Here is a 19,741-nt window from a genome sequence, read left to right as displayed (position 1 = left end):
ATTACTGGAAAACATAAAGTTCTTATTTTACATTTCTAATTTTAATATATGAAAGTATCTCCTATAGCACTTTAAATAATACTTTAGGAATACGGTAATCTAAGTGTGTTAGACATAATGGTTATGGTTGCACAACATTGTGAATGTAATTAATGCTACTGAACTGTATACTTATGATTAAAATGGCAATTTTTAGGTTATATATATTTACTATATTTTTAAAATAGGATACATTTAAATAATTTAATATTTACAAGTAATTTTAAGTATAAAGTAAAATATTTCTGTATTATCAATATTAATAGGATAGATTTTACAGTTTAAAAAGTGTCACATGCATTACCATTTTTCCCCACATTTTTCTTCTGCTATTAAATTTACATAAAACTTTCTATAGGACAAATCGCTTTACTGGCTATACAGAAAACTAAAAGGGGCATAAGATGTCACTGTTGACTTTGCAGCAATATGATCATTTTTAAAAATTAAGATTTCTTTATAAAGTAATTTTTAAGCTTTCAGTTTTACGTTAAAAATCCATCTGTTGTTATCTTCTCAATCATGTGGCTTGTGATCTACCATGCTTTGAAAGTTTTCTGGGGAATTTGCTACTTTTGGAAGTCACGTCAAACAGTGTAAGTCGTGAGGGCAGTCTGTACAACTTTCTGAAGAATTTGATCAGGACATATATCTTTTCCAGAATCATTAAGCTGTATCTTTCTCCAAGAGAAAAAACAAAATGGCATTTCAATCATTTTGATTTCTAAATTCTTCAAGACTTAAGATGAAGAACTATAGACACATGTATGTACCATGGTTTGATTCTGCAGTTTTTAAATAGTACTTCATTTCCCCCGCAGATTTTCTATAAACACTATTCAGAATGGTTAACAAAATATATTTTTTAAGTCAGACTTTAAGCAAAATGTGAGTCATTGTTACATACTTTTGGTTTATAAAAATCTAAAACTAGAAAGAGGCTAGGTCCAGTATACACAAAAGTAGGGTTTATTAGTTTGCCCGTGATCACGAGACATCCACACAATGATGTTCTGGTTGTCCATCCGCCTCAGCTTCTCAAACAAAGTCAATACGTTCTATCAGCTGGCATATGGGAGTCACTGAAATAATTTAGATAGTTCCTTTACCAAAATTTCTTCCTTAAGTATTTAAAGGGATTAGAACATAGAAGTGTTATCAGGTGTCCTGGGACCTTTACCAAAATGAGAATGATACCTGGGAATTGAGAGCAGTGAAGACATTACTCAAGAGCCTTGATCATAAATTAAGTGGTTACGATGTTTCAGATGATTGAAGCAAGTAAAAAATTTAGACTACATTCATCAGTTTTAAAATGTGCCATCTACCAGAGTGATCACGATAGTCCAATATTTTCCATTTCTGGGCTTTTATTTTAGATTTAAATTTTGAGCATATTTATTTTGCTATAATTACATAAATTTCATAGCATGTTTTCTCAAACCATAATTTTAATACATCCAAGTGAATTAAAAATATTTCCCATAGAAACAAATATAAGTTTAGACTGGAATAAGATTAGAACCTATATGCAAAAAACAACAAAAAAACAAAAACAAAAAAACCCCACACCCTATCTTACAGATGAATTCATAAACCATAGCTATCCTATATATACTTTTAATAGAACATTCTAAAATTATTAATATTTCTATAAAGACACCCACTACTCTAATCAAATTCTCTTCTTAAACTATATTTCTCCATAAACTGATTTTTTTTTGTAAATAAATCTTTCTAAACAAATCATTTATCTATAAAAAGAAAATCAAGTCCTAAAAGTACTAGTTGCATTCTGAGTAAATTGGGCCAAATTCTTAAGAATCATGTCCAACTGACACCTTATGAAAACTTGGCTTTTATGCAATTCTTATCACAACTGGTCAATATTTCCCCTTGCCTCTTTTAACTTCCTTCTATTATTTTTACCCAATTTCTCTGTTGTTGTTTTTCACCTTTTTCCCATCCTTCATATCAACTATAAGTGGAAAATAGCTCACACTCACTTCTTTTAAGTTCTAGGTTTTCTTCTTTAAGATACAATAAGAAACATTCAAATGGTCTTTTCCTCTGTAATGTTTTGTCATTATAATCTCTGAAAATGTTGCTTCTGATAAAGTGGCTCATTTTAGAAACAGCTATGATCTAGCCAAATACTACAATATTGGGTAATAGATTTCCTTCCTTGTCATATAAAGATAAGTTGACTCATATTTCAGAATTCTTTTTAATAACAAGAGATATTCTAGGTGTTACTCATACCTAATTGAATTCCATTGTGGACTTTAAGGTTGTGTAGTAACAACTCATACTAGCACCAAAAGAAATTTACTTTAAAAACCTGGCTTGGACAACAGCATTAAATGTGCTACTACTCTGTAATTGTACCTTTTCCTTCCCCTCTCATTACATGTTTACATGAAGGGGACTTAAATCATCTAAAAGCTTGATGTGATTAGCAGATAATTTGAAGGAACAGCTGACATTTAATATAGAAGGCTTTCAGTACCATTTATGCAGAGTAAAGTAAGGCTATCTCTCTGGTAAACATAAATTGTTCAACAGTTTCTAATCAAAGCTCTGTCAATAGAACATTTGTCCACAGGTAAAGCCATTGGTATCTTTCTACACAGTGCCTTCATCCGTGGTCTGAATAACAGCACCACCCCCAGGACCCCCATTTATACTCATGTTGTGGTCACAGGAACTTGTGAATGATAACTGATCTGGCAAAAAGGGGCTCTGAAGATATGATTAACTTAACGATCTCGAGATGAGAGATCATTGGGTGTTACCTGGAAGGACCCTAAATGTAATCACAGGTGTCCTGATAAAAGGGAGTCAGAGGGAGATTTGACTACATAGAGGAGAAAGGATTGTGGCCATAGAAGTAGAGGTTGAAGTGATGGAGCCAGAAGCCCGGATCCAGGAATGTCAGCAGCCTCTGAAAGTGGAAGATGCCCTGGAAACTTCAGAAGAAACAAGATGAGCAGACACCTTGGGTTCAGCCCCTTGAGCCTCAGTTTGGATTTCTGATCTCTAAAAATGTAAGAGGATAAATGTGTGTTGCTTTAGGCTAGTGAACGTGTGGTAATTGGTTACAGCATCTACAGGAAACTGATACAGGCATACCTCAGATATTGCGGGCTCCGTTCAGACCTCCGTAATAAAGCCAGGGACCCAATAAAGCAAGGCGTGCTCTTTGTGCTGGCGGAGGGTCTCGCCTTCAGTTTGCAAAAAACCAACACCTGCGAAGCACAGTAAAGCGAAGTGCAATAAAGCGAGGTCTGCCTGTCCAGTCTGCGACAAGGTTAATTATACGACCTCCGGGATCCTACTCTGATGTGAGAAAACTGCTCTGTACCGTCAGCTTTGGGGGGTGGTTTTTTTTTTTTAAAGCATTTTTAATGGGCATAACTTAAGATTTAAAAATAGTTTTTCATTCATTATTTGGGATGCAGTGTTCTTTGCTGTCATTTGTTGGGTATTAGTATGTCATCAACAAGAGGCAGCAAACACTAGACAGATAGTTCTTTAAGTTATTCTTACAAAGTTGAAGGAAAATGTTATATGATTTAATTTCTGTTCGAGTAGCCAATTCAGTTAGAAATTCAGAACACAAGATTCTTGCAGAAATCAGCTGCCAGATTTATTCATCTATCTGAAAGTAAACACACAACCAAACAAAAAGTAGAATAAAAGCAGAACTTAAAAAAAATAATAAAGCCTTAGACACATTTTCTAAGAGTTTATAATGCGATGTTTTAAACCCTTCTGTATCACGAATATCCTTAATGTTGGCCAATTCCGTATTTCATTCAGTGAGTCACTACCTTAAACAGCAAAATATATAGCTTGTCCTTAAATATTACATAATGAAAACCAATTCTTCCTTTGATTCCTTAAGATAATTCATAGCCCAATTCTTCCCCAATGACAAATAATAGAATTAAAAAACTAAAATAAAAAGGAAGAAAAGAAAGAGAAAACAAAAACAGGCTCCTCAATACAATTTTCATTAAGATCATATTTAAAGACCCACTTTCAATTTCTACAAATATGTCAGTTCTCTTTCCAATAAAACTTTAGCTAAATATTTTAAAACCTGTTTTATTAAATGGCCACATGAGCATACTGAGGAGGGGGATAGTTCTGATTTTTAAGGCATACTTATTAGCCCACAATGGGCCTAATGATATATAATGATATATAATGTATGTATAAGAACAACCATGGGACTTACAGGTTACATACATATGTTGAAATTAGAATTTTTGTAGGATTAAACGTAAGTAATATCAATTATGGTATGTGGATTTGCCGATAATTGTTTCAATTAGAGAATGTGTGGGAAAATGGGTAGCAAGGAGATTACTTTTCAACAATTTTTCCTGTGCTCAGTGAAATGCTTTCAGAGGTTGATTTCGGATTTGTGTTTAGGATTTTCATTTATAACATTTTGATATAGACTCTTTAAAAAACATTTGTTCCTCTGGGATATTGATGGACTGAACAAATTCACGTTGCTTGCTTGTGTTGTTTAGCAAGCTTATTCAGATACTATAAAACCATTTACTTATGTTTTTCCACGGTGAATGGTACAACACATCCTGCTTTCAGTATTTTCTCCTAATGCAAGACAAAAACAAAACAATCACCTTTGAAACTTTAAATCTTTAAATCTTCTTTCAAACAATCCAATCACATTTACACGAGTGTCCAAAACAAGATGAGGGATAATATCAGTGCCAGCACTATGTCATACAGCAACTTCCTCATATACTTTTGACAGTTTGTAAATAATTTTCCATTTCACCAAAAGTTACAAAAGTTTCCACAGTTTCCCTTAGCAAGCTGAAGCTTACTCTTCATTTGTCAATGTGCATAAAAGCTGCTTATAGCATAGCATGGCGTAAGCTATTTTTTAAGCAATAAATGGTTTGAGTCATCTATTTTGTCCTGAAATGCTATCTGTAGTGAACTGCATTGCTTATAAATGGTCATAGTAAATTCAGCATGAAAGAGAATATTACAGAAAAGACAGCAGCAGAAGCATTAGCATTATCTAATATTTATATATGTTATCAACGTAACACAGCAGTAAAAGGTTTAATGCATATCAATGGGTACCATCTCTAAAAATTACTATAGTACCTATTTAGTGTACTGAATATTCTTCTTAAAGGAGTGCTTGCCTGCCGTTTTTGGAACAGCATAATATGTGATTTAGTACAGTTAATTCTTACTGATTAAATAATGTTTTTATGTACTGAAACAAGTGAAAAGACAGATTTTTTGCTTTATTGTGATTCCAGATTTAGTATTTAAATGAAGATCTCAAGGACCATGACGTTATCATTATTTAACTGAAATGGGCTTCAAAATATTGAAACAACAGTATGATTTCTGTCTAAATAGCAAGGTGGCACCAGATACACATAATGCTACTGGCCTGTGACTCAGTTTGGAGCCAGAGTCCAAAATTGTGCCCCTCATTTACAGCCATGGTAATTAATCAATTTCAGAGAGAATTACCCATATCGGGGTCATCCTCTGTGAGTCATATATAAAACAAAAACAACAGCAAATGCAATCTCTCTAAATACCTTTCTACAAGAGGTGCAAAAAACAGTCATTTCTAACACTTAAACTGCCATTTACAGTAGATTTTTTTTTGTACACCTTGCAGAGACTCAGAAGTAATAGGGGAAGATGCCCAAGGCAAACAGTCTCCAAGTGGATATTTACACAATGTGAATTAACTGTACCATAGATACCCAGAGAAATCGAACATTTCCTTATGTTGTTATGAAATCAGATAGACATGACACAGCTTTGTCATACTTAAAACCTGTAGGACCCCATCCCACGCCGAAGTAAAAAGTCCTCCCCCGCTCCCTCCCACCTGCTGACCCATTATCTTCCTGTTACACAGATTAAGTGTTTAGATTATCCCCACCCACCCACAAATAAAGTGCGCAGTCCATGGCAGACCATAGAATAATGCAACAGGAAAAGCCCCTTTTCGTGTATTATTATTTAAAAATAAAATACAAACAACAAAAGTCAAACAAAGATGGAAGAGAATTCAGAGATTTCTCTACATCTTCCAAAAAAAAAGAGAGAAAGCGTGGGAGGCCCTGCTTGACTGTCACGCGTGTTAGTACACATAGCCTTCGTTGTAGGGGTGTGGGTTGCAGCAGCCCCCTTCGGGCATGTAGGCCATGCTCTCGTCAAAGTGAGACAGAGGCACTGTGTCCTCTTCGTTGATGTGACGTTCCATGTCCGTCTTCAGCAGCGGGCGCTGGTTATCGGGAAAGGCCATGGAGAAGAGGGCTTCGGGATCACACACAAATTTGTAGACATATCTCTCTCCCGCCACCTGATGACACCACGGAAGAGAAAAGCCCGTCGTTAGGAATGCGGTACTTGATATGAACCAGATTTACAGTGGTGATCGCGGCACAATCTTTCCACATTGCGAATCATTATATTATGTAGTTCCAGGCATTACAACATAATGTTGAGTGTCAATTTTAGCTCAGTAAACACACACATATACCTTCACTACCCCAGATGGAGGGCAGAGAAGGAAAAGAACAGAAACGTGGTTTAGGATATCAGAAAGGATGGATAACAGAAGAAAAAAATCACCAAGTATTAGCAGATACATATTAAATTTTTTTTTCTTTACTTTATGGAATATATTATGGTTAAATTGAGAGAAATGCAAAATGTTGACCCTGAATAATATTTACATCACTCCAGATTTACCTAGAAAGCTGAGGTGTTTCCTTGTTTTTGTGTTGTTGTTTTTTCCTTTTTTAGCGAGAGAGAGGAGAGACAGGAAAGGAGTGAGATGAGAAACATCAACTTGTAGTTGAGACACCTTAGTTGTTCATTGATTGCTTTTCATATGTGCCTTGACCAGGGGGCTCCAGCTGAGTCAGTGACCCCTTGCTCAAGTCAGCAACCTTGGGCTTCAAGCCAGCAACCTTGGTATCATGTCGATGTCCCCACACTCAAGCCGGTGACCCCGTGCTCAAGCCATATAAGCTTGGGATTTTGAACCTGGGAGCTCAGCACGCCCGGTCAGCACTCTGCCCATCGCACCACCACCATCAGGCTTGCTTGTGTGCCTGCTGGGAGAGGCCCAGAGGTTGTCTCGAAGAAGCACGGGGGTTGCTGGTTTGATTCTGGGTTGAGGCACATTCCGGAACAGATCAATGTTCCTGTCTCTTTCTCTCTCTCTCCAAAATCAATAAAATATACATTTAAAAAAATAATATGAATGTAGACTTACATTGCTATTTTGGGGGGTTGGGAGGAGGAAAAATCAATGATTTCATGCAGACATCTCACATGGGAATTTTTTTTCTGTTTTAAAATATATTACTTCTAGCTTGTAACACAACTGGACCTTCAAGATCTAGTGTCTCCCTCTTAATACTATACCTGTGAAACTGTAAAAAAAAAAGTAAACTTCTACACTTTAAAGAAAAATCTGTGTTCTTAACAAGCCTGGACTAGTGATTCACTGATTCGCAGGGTGAACTGTTTTCTCTTTCCTTCTGTGTATTCTTATCAAAGACGAAAAATAGATACATGGCCTTATTTAAATGAAAGATGGATCTAGGGACGGCATAATCCTGGGCACATCAATTTTAAAAATGAAGGCACGACGCATTAGACAAGTTAAGGATGTGTGTGAAATGTTAAATTGAAGTAAGAGGTGCAAAAAAGTGAAAGGAATTCCAAATGCACAATGCATAAGGAGGAAATGAACAAAAGAAATGTGACAGCTGCTTGAAATAAAGGAGTAGCATAATTTGTAGGGAGTGACATGTTCCAAACTTAAATTTGGAAGAGTGATGCTTCTCTAGAAAATTACAAAGAATTGAGTGAAACAAATATGCCCCACCACCACCATTAATAAAGAATACTGAGGTTCTCAGTCGGGGTGGCGGGTGGTGAATGGATCGATACAGTTCCTTACGCTATTAACTTTGATAGTAAATTTTTAGTGTGTGTATCTAGAGTTCATTCATTTTAGAAGGGTGAAAATTAATCACCTCTGGGTTCTTATGCATCACAAAGGCAGTGCTAGTTGCTTTGTGATGTCAGGGAATGGTGAGCACATGGTTTATGGACTATCTGTATATGTTCAGAAAACAGACAGAACCACCAGAGAGAACTGGACTCAGATTTAGAATAAGTTGTCCTGTGCTTGAAACCCTGTAAGAAAATCCTAATAATTTGAATAGCCTTAGGTTTGAAAATAGTTAATACTGAACTTGTATGGATTTGGATATATTTCTTAAACTGCCCTCAGTTCCCCGATTTTTTGTGTGAAATAAAGCCGACTGTAAGAGTGAGATGGAAGTCGCTTGTACACCGCAGAGCAAGCAGGGGAACCTGGCATAAATTTATTCATTTTAGTCCCTAGAGAAAGGAAATTAAGTTCATAAAGGTGACATTACCATGAAAATAAAAATAGGCAATATCAGAAGCAAAGCTAAGATACTAATCCTAGTTTTCCTTTTTTTCTCTTTTAAAAGCAATTTGAGGGAAAAAAAATAAAATAAAGGGCTTACATATCTCAGAGCATTTAATAACCTGCTTTGTTTCGTTTGAGGCTGTGGAGAGAAAGGAATTTGCTTTTGGCTACTAGAGCTCGTTTTGTCCAACCTGTTGCTACTGGTTTTCAGTAGAAATGATTCGATAAATCCATGTGGGCAATAAAAGTGTATAATTTACAAACAAGATTATAAAATTTAAAAAAAGGAAAATTATAGAATCTATTAAGGACTTTGCCTTGACTTACTACTCTTTCTCATTTTCTTCTGAATCAACATTTTTAGGGCTATTACTATATTTATTAGACTATGTCTAATGCTGCAGAGTTTACAACGAGGGCTGATAACGAATGTAGGTAAATTGCATCTTGTATTATTACTAAGACAGTAATAATATGGAAAATGCTATACATGAATACATGATGTACACCCAAAGTGCAATGCTGAGATAGACAAAACATGAATTCTGCAGGACAGATGGACTGGAATTTTACAGATGATATCTTTTGAACTGTGCTTTAAAAGACTAGATATTTAAATTATGTATTAACTTTCAAATTTTTAGAAGTAACACAGGGATACTGAGGAGAAATTAAAAATTACAGATTAAGCCAAAAGAAATAGTGATCTATCATTATATCATCCAGGACTAACCACTGTTAAAACATTTGTATATACCTTTCTAGGCATTTCTAAATTTTAAAACAGAAGTACACACATATTCCCTTTAGAGCAGGGGTCTCAAACTTGTGGCCCGCGGGCCGCATGCGGCCTACCGAACAATTTTGTGCAGCCCGCAGTCTAATCCACGAAGTTCAAAATATTTTGGATAAAATTAAGTAAGCCTAGGGGCCTACTTGTATTTTTCATTTCTCTAGCAACCTAGCTAGATATTAGCTTAGTTAACAGCAGTTGTGATGCGAACTACAGTTTCTGGTCGTTTTGTGACACTGAGTAAACTGCATGTACGATTGTGCTTGTTGTACTGATTTTTTTTTTGTTTTCAACTGCAGTGAGAAAAGTGTTGCGTAACAGTTGCCTTTTGTAGACCTAGCGGCCCGCCGAACGGCTGTGATCTTGCTCTGCGGCCCACATGCTGAGTTGAGTTTGAGACCCCTGCTTTAGAGGGTATAATAAATAATTTTCCAATGTATCTTATCTCTTCCTAACTACTGAAACAATCAGTGTTTTTCCCATGTTTATAACCAATTGGGTATTTTTATTTTATTTTCTACTTTCCTTTTATATACCACATACACACATAGATTTAAATTTTAAATATAAACATAATCCTACACACTGAAATATATAATTCTACTGAGGCTGATGCTTGGACCAGATGAGTCACTGGCTGCAGGAGGGGAGGAGGGAAAGCAAGGGAAGAGGGAAGGGGGGAGAGGCAGTCAGTTGCTTCTCATGTGTGCCCTCACAAGGGACTGAACCCAGGACATCCACATGCCGGGCCAGCGCTCTACCCACTGAGCAAACCGGCCAGAGTCACTATCTACCCTTTATCCATTATACAATGACACCCGAAAAATTCTGTCATATACAGCATCATGCTAACTAACCTATATTAGCTGATGAATAAATACTGTAGTTGCAAATAGTTTCTTCTGGCAACTATAGCCTGAAAGGGAAAAATGTGAGGAGCAACATTTTTATCTGTATTTCAATATCTATGCCATTATTTGATTATCTGATAGCATCTTGCCTTATTAACTTATTACAATAAGAGAAAAACAAATGAAATATAAGATAGCTGGATAAGTAAATATGGACATGGAAGCGGTGGTAACTATGAAAAGGAGTATAAGTTTGAACACCCTTGAGAATATTTAAGACTAAGCACGACAGCCTGTCACATGCTGTTTCTAAAAGTTGAGGCATAGTTAGAGATCTTATCACATGTTTTGGCTCTCTGTGAATGCTTCCTTTATAGGGGCAGAGGGTCAAGACACAAAAGCTAATATGCCTTGGCTTACACTGGCTTCCGGGTGTGAAACGCATTCAGAGCTTTCATTTGTTGACAACTTATTTTTATTCTAAGTATAATGCGAGTATCTCAAATCATTGTCTTTTATATATTGTAACAAGTCTATGAGGTGAGGATACACCAGTTAGCAGGAGAAGCAAGCTATCTGCTCAAAATGCTCTAATGAGAAGATGCATGCAAATCTAGAACATGATTGCATTTTCTTTTACTGCTGAGAAGGTGAACCGCTGAACATCTACTGTGCAGCCCACCTGACATGCAGGAATTGGGCAGATGGTGATGGATGTGAAAGGAATGTGATGTATCTGAATGGATTTGGCTGCAGGTGGTGAATGAAAGAGAAGAATGAAAAATGACTCCTGGGTTGAGATGCAGAAGATGGAAGGAGCAAATAGTGAATGGTTATACATTTTGAAGGTGAGATTCAGGGATATAGGAAGCAATTAAGAATTTAATTCAGCCTTATCATTTAAGGATCTTGGAATTTTTTTTTATTTTTTTTAATTTTTATTTTATTTTTTATATTTTTCTGAAGCTGGAAACGGGGAGAGACAGTAAGACAGACTCCTCCTGCATGTGCCCGACCGGGATCCACCTGGCACGCCCACCAGGGGCGACGCTCTGCCCACCAGAGGGTGATGCTCTGCCCCTCCGGGGCATCACTCTGCCGCGACCAGAGCCACTCTAGCGCCTGGGGCAGAGGCCAAGGAACCATCCCCAGCGCCCGGGCCATCTTTGCTCCAATGGAGCCTTGGCTGCAGGAGGGGAAGAGAGAGACAGAGAGGAAGGAGGGGGGGTGAGGAAGCAAATGGGTGCTTCTCCTATGTGCCCTGGCCGGGAATCGAACCCGGGTCCCCCACACGCCAGGCCGACACTCTACCGCTGAGCCAACCGGCCAGGGCAGATCTTGGAATTTTTCATGTGTAAGCTGGCAAACTCTGGGGCATTGATTTCCTTGGGTACAGGAAACCCAGCAACGCTATCTATCCTCCTCTGTGCTAGTACGTTTCATATAGCCACTGGTCCAGTTTTTCTTGGCATAACTATGGTGACATAAGAATATTCCCAAATCTGTAATACATTGCTATGTTCATGTCCTTCCAAATGAACAAAGGATGCATTATAAAACTGCAATGTTCACAATGGACGACTTGCAGACTTAGTTCAGTCAAGACAACTGTATACACACGCACGGCTGATAATGTAGTAATAACAAATACCCATATATGTTTATCTTTACCTATTCATTTCTTCAAAAATTTTATATTATGTACTAAGTGTAATCTATTTGTTTTATTCATTCTTTTTTAAAAAATCTACTTTGAAATACTAAGAAAAGTTTATTTGAAATAAAAAAATACATTTAATTTCATTCTACCAATAAAATAAGGTCAAATGCTTATTTTTACTAAATGGTTTAGGAAGTTAAGCTCTCTGGTAATGAAAGTAGGCAAGATTTCATGCAAGAAGAGATGTTTTCAGACTGAGAATAAGAAATGTTGTGAATGCATTAAGAATCAGAATAAGGAATAAAAAGTAAGAATTTGGTTAGTATTAGACTCTAAAAGCTACAGTATTTCAGAATATAGATGGATATAAACCTCTGAGGATGAACACAGAAAATATTAATACAGAAGCAACCTTTTTTCACCAAATGCAGCAAAATAGGAACTTCCAGAAAGTCTACTACTTTCCGTATGATGTTATTTACACATTTCTCTATGATGCTCATAAATTTATAAATAGAAAAGGCTTATAATACCAAAACCAAGAGCTAAGCGTATGTTAAAGTGAGTGAAAACCTTGCTTCAGCAATGCAATAATATGTAGCTTTTAAAGTATGACATGCAGATTATGTGCAACATTTCGATGAATTCTAATGCTGTATTAGCTGCTCACCTTTTGCATGATACCTTTCTCATAATAATAGCGGAGGGAACGGCTAAGTTTATCATAGTTCATAGCTGGCCTGTTTTTCTGAATGCCCCAACGCCGGGCCACCTGCCATCAAAACAGAATTATATTGTAGTGTTAAATAGTAACTTATTAAAATATTTCATGAATTATAGCTAATTCATTAACAGCTTCCAACCTCTCCAAAAACACATCCAAATCAAAGAAGCAAAAGCCATAATCTGAATTTCCTGTGTCCTGGTTTGCTTTTTAAACCAGGCGTGCGGTAATCATTCTCAAACATCACAAGAGAATTCTTTGTCACCATTGTTTTGGATACAAAATTAAATGGAAATATGGGGATGTGTTTACAACTGGAATGAACAGGCTGCAATTCACCAAAATGAGGCAAGTTTCCCATTCTGAGATACACTGTGGTTTTTTTTTCCTTCTTGGTTTTCAGATTAAAACTATAGATTAAGAGCAGTTTAGTGACCTCTTTGTAAAAGTGTTCTTTGAGATTACGAAAAACCAAAGAAAAAAGATATCCTACTTGATGCTTAAAAAAAAAAAGTGAACAAATGGCATTGTGTGTGTAGCAGAGAAAACTATATACAAATTAATAATCTGGACTGCAAATAATTTTTATTGCCGGCAGCAGCATCAGAATAAAATTGTAGCCAATAGTAAACTGGGGAATTAAACATTCATTTTGAGAATAGTAATTGGAAACTAAAAATAAGAAGGAAGTGGAAAAGGTCACCATGTATATGAGTCCACAACTAAAATCTCTAAAGCAGAATGTCCACTTTGTTATTCAGTGAAAAATCATCAGAGCTCTTTATAATGTACATAGTTTTGGAGGAGCAACTTATCTGGCTGAGAGTGTCTTCAATGGAGCTTTAAGAAAACCTCCTTCCTCAATGTGTGTGTATCCTCCCAGCTCAGCACCAGCCTGGGCTGGCTAGAGCGTTATACAGAACAGTGTTGCTCAAGCCACGTTCTCACTAATTTCTACTTCTACTAGTCTGAGCAGAAACTGCAGCGGCCACTCACGCCAAGCCCACCCCAAGAGAGCCTTGTGTAATAGGGTTAGTGCTTTCTTTTGGGTCCATGAAATTTCAAGTTGTTGTTATGTCCCGTATATACTCCAACATTAACACTTTTCAGAGAGCTCGTTCTGTCTCTGCACTTTATTAGCAATAATTGTTCTCCAGGCTTTGTTTGTTTGTTTTTCTTTAAAAAATACGGACCCTTGCTATTTTACCTCTCACAACTTTGTATTTCCTGAAGGAAGAAACAATATAATCTAATCATATGCACCAGTAGCCTTTTCGATGGGCACAGAAATGTGCTGTAACGGGGACATGACCACAGAGCCAAGCAGACAGTCACAGTGAAGGGTACATCTTAATTTTCCAAAGATAAACTTCATTTAAATGTAAATGTCCTGAGCAACAGTGAAATGGGAAAGTGGAAATAAAATAAAGGTTATACATCCTAAATAAAGTGCCTTTTAAGAACCTAACAACGAACATCAGTTAACAGGCAAGGCCACTCAACAGCATGCAAACCTGGACGGGACATGGAAATAAAGTACAAATATCTCCTTAAATTAAACATCAACTTCTGGATACTTATTCACTTATAGATAATAATTTTCTAGAAACTCACCAAGATTCACCTAGAAAGTAATATATTTGCAATAAGCTTTAAGACAACATAGTGGAGATCTCTAGGAGAGAAAGATGATTTTTTAAATGCTATAAATCAGAGTTTAACTTTTAGGATACCAGTTAAGTCCCAGCACTGTAGGTATCAGTAAACATTTTGAAACAGCTATAAAAATATTTTCCATTGTTTCAATGTCACATTTGTCATAAAGTTGAGGGAAATGGGACATACTAATATGCCTATGAGATAAAGACAACTTAAACAAGATGGATTGCAAAGAAGTTCTAGAAATGTGCTGTACAACACGGTGCCTATAGTTAACAATACATATCAAATTCTGATGAAGGCAGACCCCATGTTAAAGTGTTCTTCACAACAGATCATTCCCAGGATAGGTTAGACCACCCACCAACTAAGAAAGTCCATCAGCCCTGACATATGACCCACACCAACACCACTAAAAACCAAGAGAGAAATAATTACAGTGATTTTCTTATAAAACTCCTTCAGATGAAAACTTTGGCTATTAGTGAGGAGAGTGAAAAGATGATGGTAATACAGCATTCAGTCTTACTGTCAAATGTCATAGGTCTAGTACTATTCAATTTAGTTTTAAAAATCATGCTTGACTATGTAACATTAAATAATAGGAACAATCAGGGCATGGCTCTCAGATGTCCTGATGACTCTTCTACCTCAATGAGTTTGAGTACCATCAAAAACTTCACCTCCGAATCCTATAGATGTTTTACTATGCTTGGATCCATGACTGATTAAAAAATAAGATTTCATTATCGTAAATATCTCAAAAAGGGAGATGTAAGGATTATCTGCTTGATAGAGTTTTCCAAATACACTGAACAGATAATCAGCCCAGGTCTGCTGTCTCACTCAGTGTCATTTTAAACTGCAAGAAGAAATATAAAAAATGGAACCCATGAGTAATTCCAACAAGCCACCTCTCATGAGTGTGCTGACATAGACTCCCAAAGATGTGCTGAGTAATAGAAAGAAGAGGGTGAACATCCTCTTCAGGCCACACAGGCTGAAGTAATTTCACAAGCACTTTCCAAAGATGAAATTTAAACAACAGCAAAGTCATGCCTCATGGAAGCAATTGCAAAAGTGAACAATGCGGCAATCAAAATCGGGATGTTTTGTTTTGAACAAAGGCCTTAGGACACATTTAGTGCTTGTCACACAAGCACCATTCAGTTAGTTAGTTCCCGTTTGGAAATGGTCTGCTGACTCTGAACTACCAAGCCCTTTTACTCTTGATGAGTCGGCTACAGAGAAGGTGTCTAAAGGTTGGTTTGTTGTATAGGATAGATGTAATTGTATTTCTTCCTTGCATTAAAAGAAAATCACAGAAATTCTGAATTTGATGGAACTTAATGGTCGTCAGGTCAAGTCTTCCACTTAATTTATACGTTGTCATCATAAAAGTCAACAGCTGCTATATAAAGAATTTAATCACCTGCATAAGAATTTTTACTCTTCTGAATGAATCAATATTGACATAATTCAATCATTTCCCCTAACTTGACAAATACACAGAACAAAAAATTTCAAATCCATTTCTTCTCAACTTTATTGTAATCACATGTGGTGAGAAATAACTGTTTGATATAATTTCCTATAGAATGTCCTCAGTTATAGCATAAACCAACTCTTAATATGATTATTAACATCTTTCATAAGGTAAAAAGCACACATTCCCGTTATGTTAAAGACCTTTCAAGGGACTTTATGTTAAGTGTTCCCAGTCTCTATTTGTTAGTGCTTTGTATTTCTGTGGTTCTTACATTTATATTATTTAAGTATTTATCTACATAAAAACTAATTTCCTTTGACAAATTAAGCTTTGGATATACTACAAAATCCAAACATCTGAACATTTAGCCCATACTAGATAATGGATACTTTCATATTCTGAGCCTTTGTATTTGTTTGCTTGGTGTGGGACAAGGCCAGTGTTGCTATGCTAACCGTCTAGTGTCACTAGTTATGTCTTTGAGGAGACTTGATTGTGCTAACCAGCTCTTCTGTCCTATACTTCTCTCAATAGGTATTTGTATCAGATAATCTCCTAAATCTTAATATGTGAATTTATCTCCTGGTTTTCAAATTGGAGCATATTATCTTATTATGACTGAATATATGTCCGTGATGGCGAACCTTTTTTATAAAAAACCTCTCACTTTTGCAGTACTGGTCAACCTGGTCTCTCCCTCCCACTAGTGGGTGTTCCAGCTTGCACGGTGGATGGTAGCGGAGCAACCAAATGGCGCCATGATTGGCCCACCATGAAAGCTGGAACGCCCACTAGTGGGCAGATGGGACCAGGTTGACCAGCACTGCAAAAGTGGTTGGTTTTTATAAAAAGGTTCGCCATCACGGGCCTAGATTGTAGATGTTCAGCCTATATGAAACTAATCACTTTAGGTTCAAAATCAGCTGAATAGCTTACTGAATTTTTCAACCGTTCCGAGGTGTTTACATGTTATAGCCAGTATGATCAGTCATACATAAGTATTTTAACCACAAGTCTTCCATTGCGTTCTTGGCTAAGTCAATTTTAATGATAACAGAGAAAAAACTTTTAATAAGACACAAACGTTTCATATAACAGTCACCTTTGTACACTGGGTCTGAAATGCTATTGGTGGGCTATTCCTAGGTGGGCAGCCTTAAGCCTAAAGCTAGTCCTGGAAAAAAAATGAACTGAGAAGTTCTTCAGGAAAATACTCTGTTTATATGGGGGGTGTGGGATCTGTGGGGGGTAGTGGTCTTTGAACAGTTAGTAAAATGTATGTTCCATTTATCCATATTATCTCTATCCAGAGTCCTCTCATTTTTTTAAAATTTCTTATGCATTATGGTGAGTTTTAAACTTTACCCCTACCTCCCAGTGGAATGTGCATGGGCCAGCTGACTTACAACAAATGTCATTAACAATCAAAGGGAAGCACTATTCCTACCAGACCTGTGTCTCCTAAGAAACACTAAAGGAGTGAAAAGTTCCCAGTGTGGCTTCTGTATGCTGCTTTTTCCCCCCAAACCCTATCACAGAGACTTTGGTCTCTAAATAGTACTCTCCAACCCCCTTAACAAAATCAAGATTGTCCGAAGAACAACTGTTGATTCACAAGAACAATTCCTCCCCACCCCAAACTATATAGTTGAACCTCAGAGACATCTTCTCTCTCCCCTAAATACCATCAAACATCTCAAATATAGATGCTCTGTTAGAGACTTCCCAAGCCCTGCATTCTTGAATAAAGACTTAAGCTAATGATGCTCTGGTTGATTTTCTCCAACATCAATTTGGTAGGATGGTGTTCAACTGGAACACGCATGCATATACTCATTTTATTTTATATGTATACATGCTTCCCAACCCCCACACTTAATTTGGAAGGTTTCCCTAAAGTTTTAAAATTAAAAAAAAAAACAAAACATATTGGGCATATTAATCACATAAGTTGCTGTATAACACATCTAATTTTCCTAAACTGAAATCGACTATACCAACCTCTTCAGGCTCAATCAGTTTAAATTCCATGCCTCGGCCAGTCCAGGCAATGAAGTGAGAATTGGAGGGGTCGTCCAGAAGAGCCACCAAAAACTGCCAGAGCTGCAGCGACCCCCGTCGCTGATACGTGGGCCCTTCCCGGTACATTCCTGGCTCTTGTTTGATGTCACCTAAATTTTTAAAAATTTTAAGTTTCTATTACTAACAATATGACATTTACATAAACTTACATTAAATCAATGTTAAATGGTTAAACCACGAGCAATTTATCTATGTATCTATGAAATATATTACCATTAAAGAAAGATTTAAAATCCTTAGGGGGTTGAATATAAACCAGAAATCTGTTCTAACTTACAGACAACTATATGAAAGGTGAGGAATAAACCAATGGATATCATTTACTTATAAAATTCTGTATTATATTTTTGTTTGTATCCCTTGCCCTCCCTCTCTCCCTCTCTCTCTCTCCCTCCTTTTTGCTTTCCTTTTTCTTTTTTACCAAAGAGAGAGGGACAGGAAAGGAGAGTGATGAGCTGCATCAGCTTTTAGTTTTGTCAGTTTAGTTGTTCATTGATTGCCTCTCACATGTGCCTTTGGGGGAGAGGTTTGCCCAAGTGAGCCAGTGACCCCTTGCACAGCCAGCAAACATGGGACATGTCTATGAACCCATGCTCAAGTTGGTGACCCCTCGTTCAAGCTGGCGAGCCTGTGCTCATGCCAGCAACCTTGGGACTTCGAAGCCAGGACCTATTAACATAGTTACAGAAAGAACAATACTTTAAAAACATAAACCAAAGTAAAATTATTGTCAGTGGGTGATAAAAATCATTATGTTGTTTTGAACTAAGATAATACGGAAGTATCTCTTTATATTTATTTCAATGACAATTTAATTTATCTGTTTTTCCTTCTGAGATTTACAAATTTTTCATTATGCAGACAGACTGAACACTGACAAATTTTACAATTGCTAGATTGCATCTGCCTATAAATGTGACTGATTGTACTGGCCTTGTCTAACGAAAAAATTTATTTTTTGTTATTCTTTTTTCCTGTTCTGTATTCACTATAAAATATAAGACTTATACTATCTTCCAAAAAATGTTTTCTTAGTATAAAATTGAGAATATTTAAAAGTCAAAGAGAATAAATAATCAAGACAGTGGCTCTGAACATTAGTATGGCATTGGCCTGTTAGATTATATCATAATCCTGTCTATAGATTTGAGCTATTTTTCTCCCTTATATGCCCATGTTGATTACCAAGATTTCTTAAAATGTTAAGCTCACTAATACAAAATGAAGTTATAAAGGTCATTTCAAGAAGTAAAGGCTTTATGCTTTGTCTCAAAAGAAAGGTTATATTTTAAGAATTGTGATGTTCTATTAATTATTAAAAATAACACAGCTCATGCCTCTGAGACTCAAAGCTTAAAACTAACATCTATTGTAGAGTAAAGCAAAAAAAGTGACCCCTATTACTTTTAACCCTGTGACCTTGAATGAATTTAGTAATTTAAAGGAAAGCAAAGGAAACGACCTGCCCAAGACTTAGCATCCCTTCTGAGAAGCCTAAGTGTCGCTGGAACCTTAAGAACAGAGGAGTTTGCAAGCAACTAATTAGAGATTTAGAAGCAATCTGAGCATGACTTTGCTCTTTAAATAATGACAATTAAAAACTTCTGAGACCTACACCAAGTCATTACGGCCATGATCCCAAAAGTTCCTGCAATCAGCTAATCAGAGGGCCCTTGCTCATTTCCTGTTAAAGAATCAAAGCAGGAAATATAGAGACCACTCTGAAGAACCAGTATGTCAATTAACTGTTCAATTTTACCAAGCTTCCTTGGACATGCTGATTTCTCCCACCTTTGTCGAGAAAAGAAGATTCAATCTAACGTGACACCCCTTTCTAACATCTAGGACCTTTTCATTACATCAGTGAGTGATATTAAATAGGTAATGCTTTTCCAACTTCCTTTTAAGCAATTACAAAGTAATGCCACATTAGTATGAACATCTTCC

General features: G+C 36.5%; 1 protein-coding gene across 10 annotated transcripts in view; it reads right to left on the bottom strand.

Annotated features, from left to right (window-relative positions):
* Positions 1–1,409: 1,409 nt before the first annotated feature.
* The window catches only part of ETV1 (ETS variant transcription factor 1), a 98,781-nt gene continuing 80,449 nt past the window's right edge, over positions 1,410–19,741 (bottom strand). For all 10 annotated transcript variants that reach the window (XM_066353756.1, XM_066353757.1, XM_066353758.1 and 7 more), the window contains 3 exons: positions 17,714–17,883; positions 12,511–12,612; positions 1,410–6,421 (listed from right to left, as the gene is read on the bottom strand). In XM_066353756.1, coding sequence (XP_066209853.1) covers positions 6,200–6,421; positions 12,511–12,612; positions 17,714–17,883 — 494 coding nt within the window. In that variant the 3' untranslated portion in view covers positions 1,410–6,199. The remainder of the gene's footprint in view (positions 6,422–12,510; positions 12,613–17,713; positions 17,884–19,741) is intronic.

Source organism: Saccopteryx leptura, chromosome 12 (genome assembly GCF_036850995.1).
Source record: "Saccopteryx leptura isolate mSacLep1 chromosome 12, mSacLep1_pri_phased_curated, whole genome shotgun sequence".
NCBI classification, from domain to species: domain Eukaryota; kingdom Metazoa; phylum Chordata; class Mammalia; order Chiroptera; family Emballonuridae; genus Saccopteryx; species Saccopteryx leptura.
Note: the sequence above shows the minus strand (reverse complement) of the source record. Positions and strands in the feature narration are given on the sequence as shown.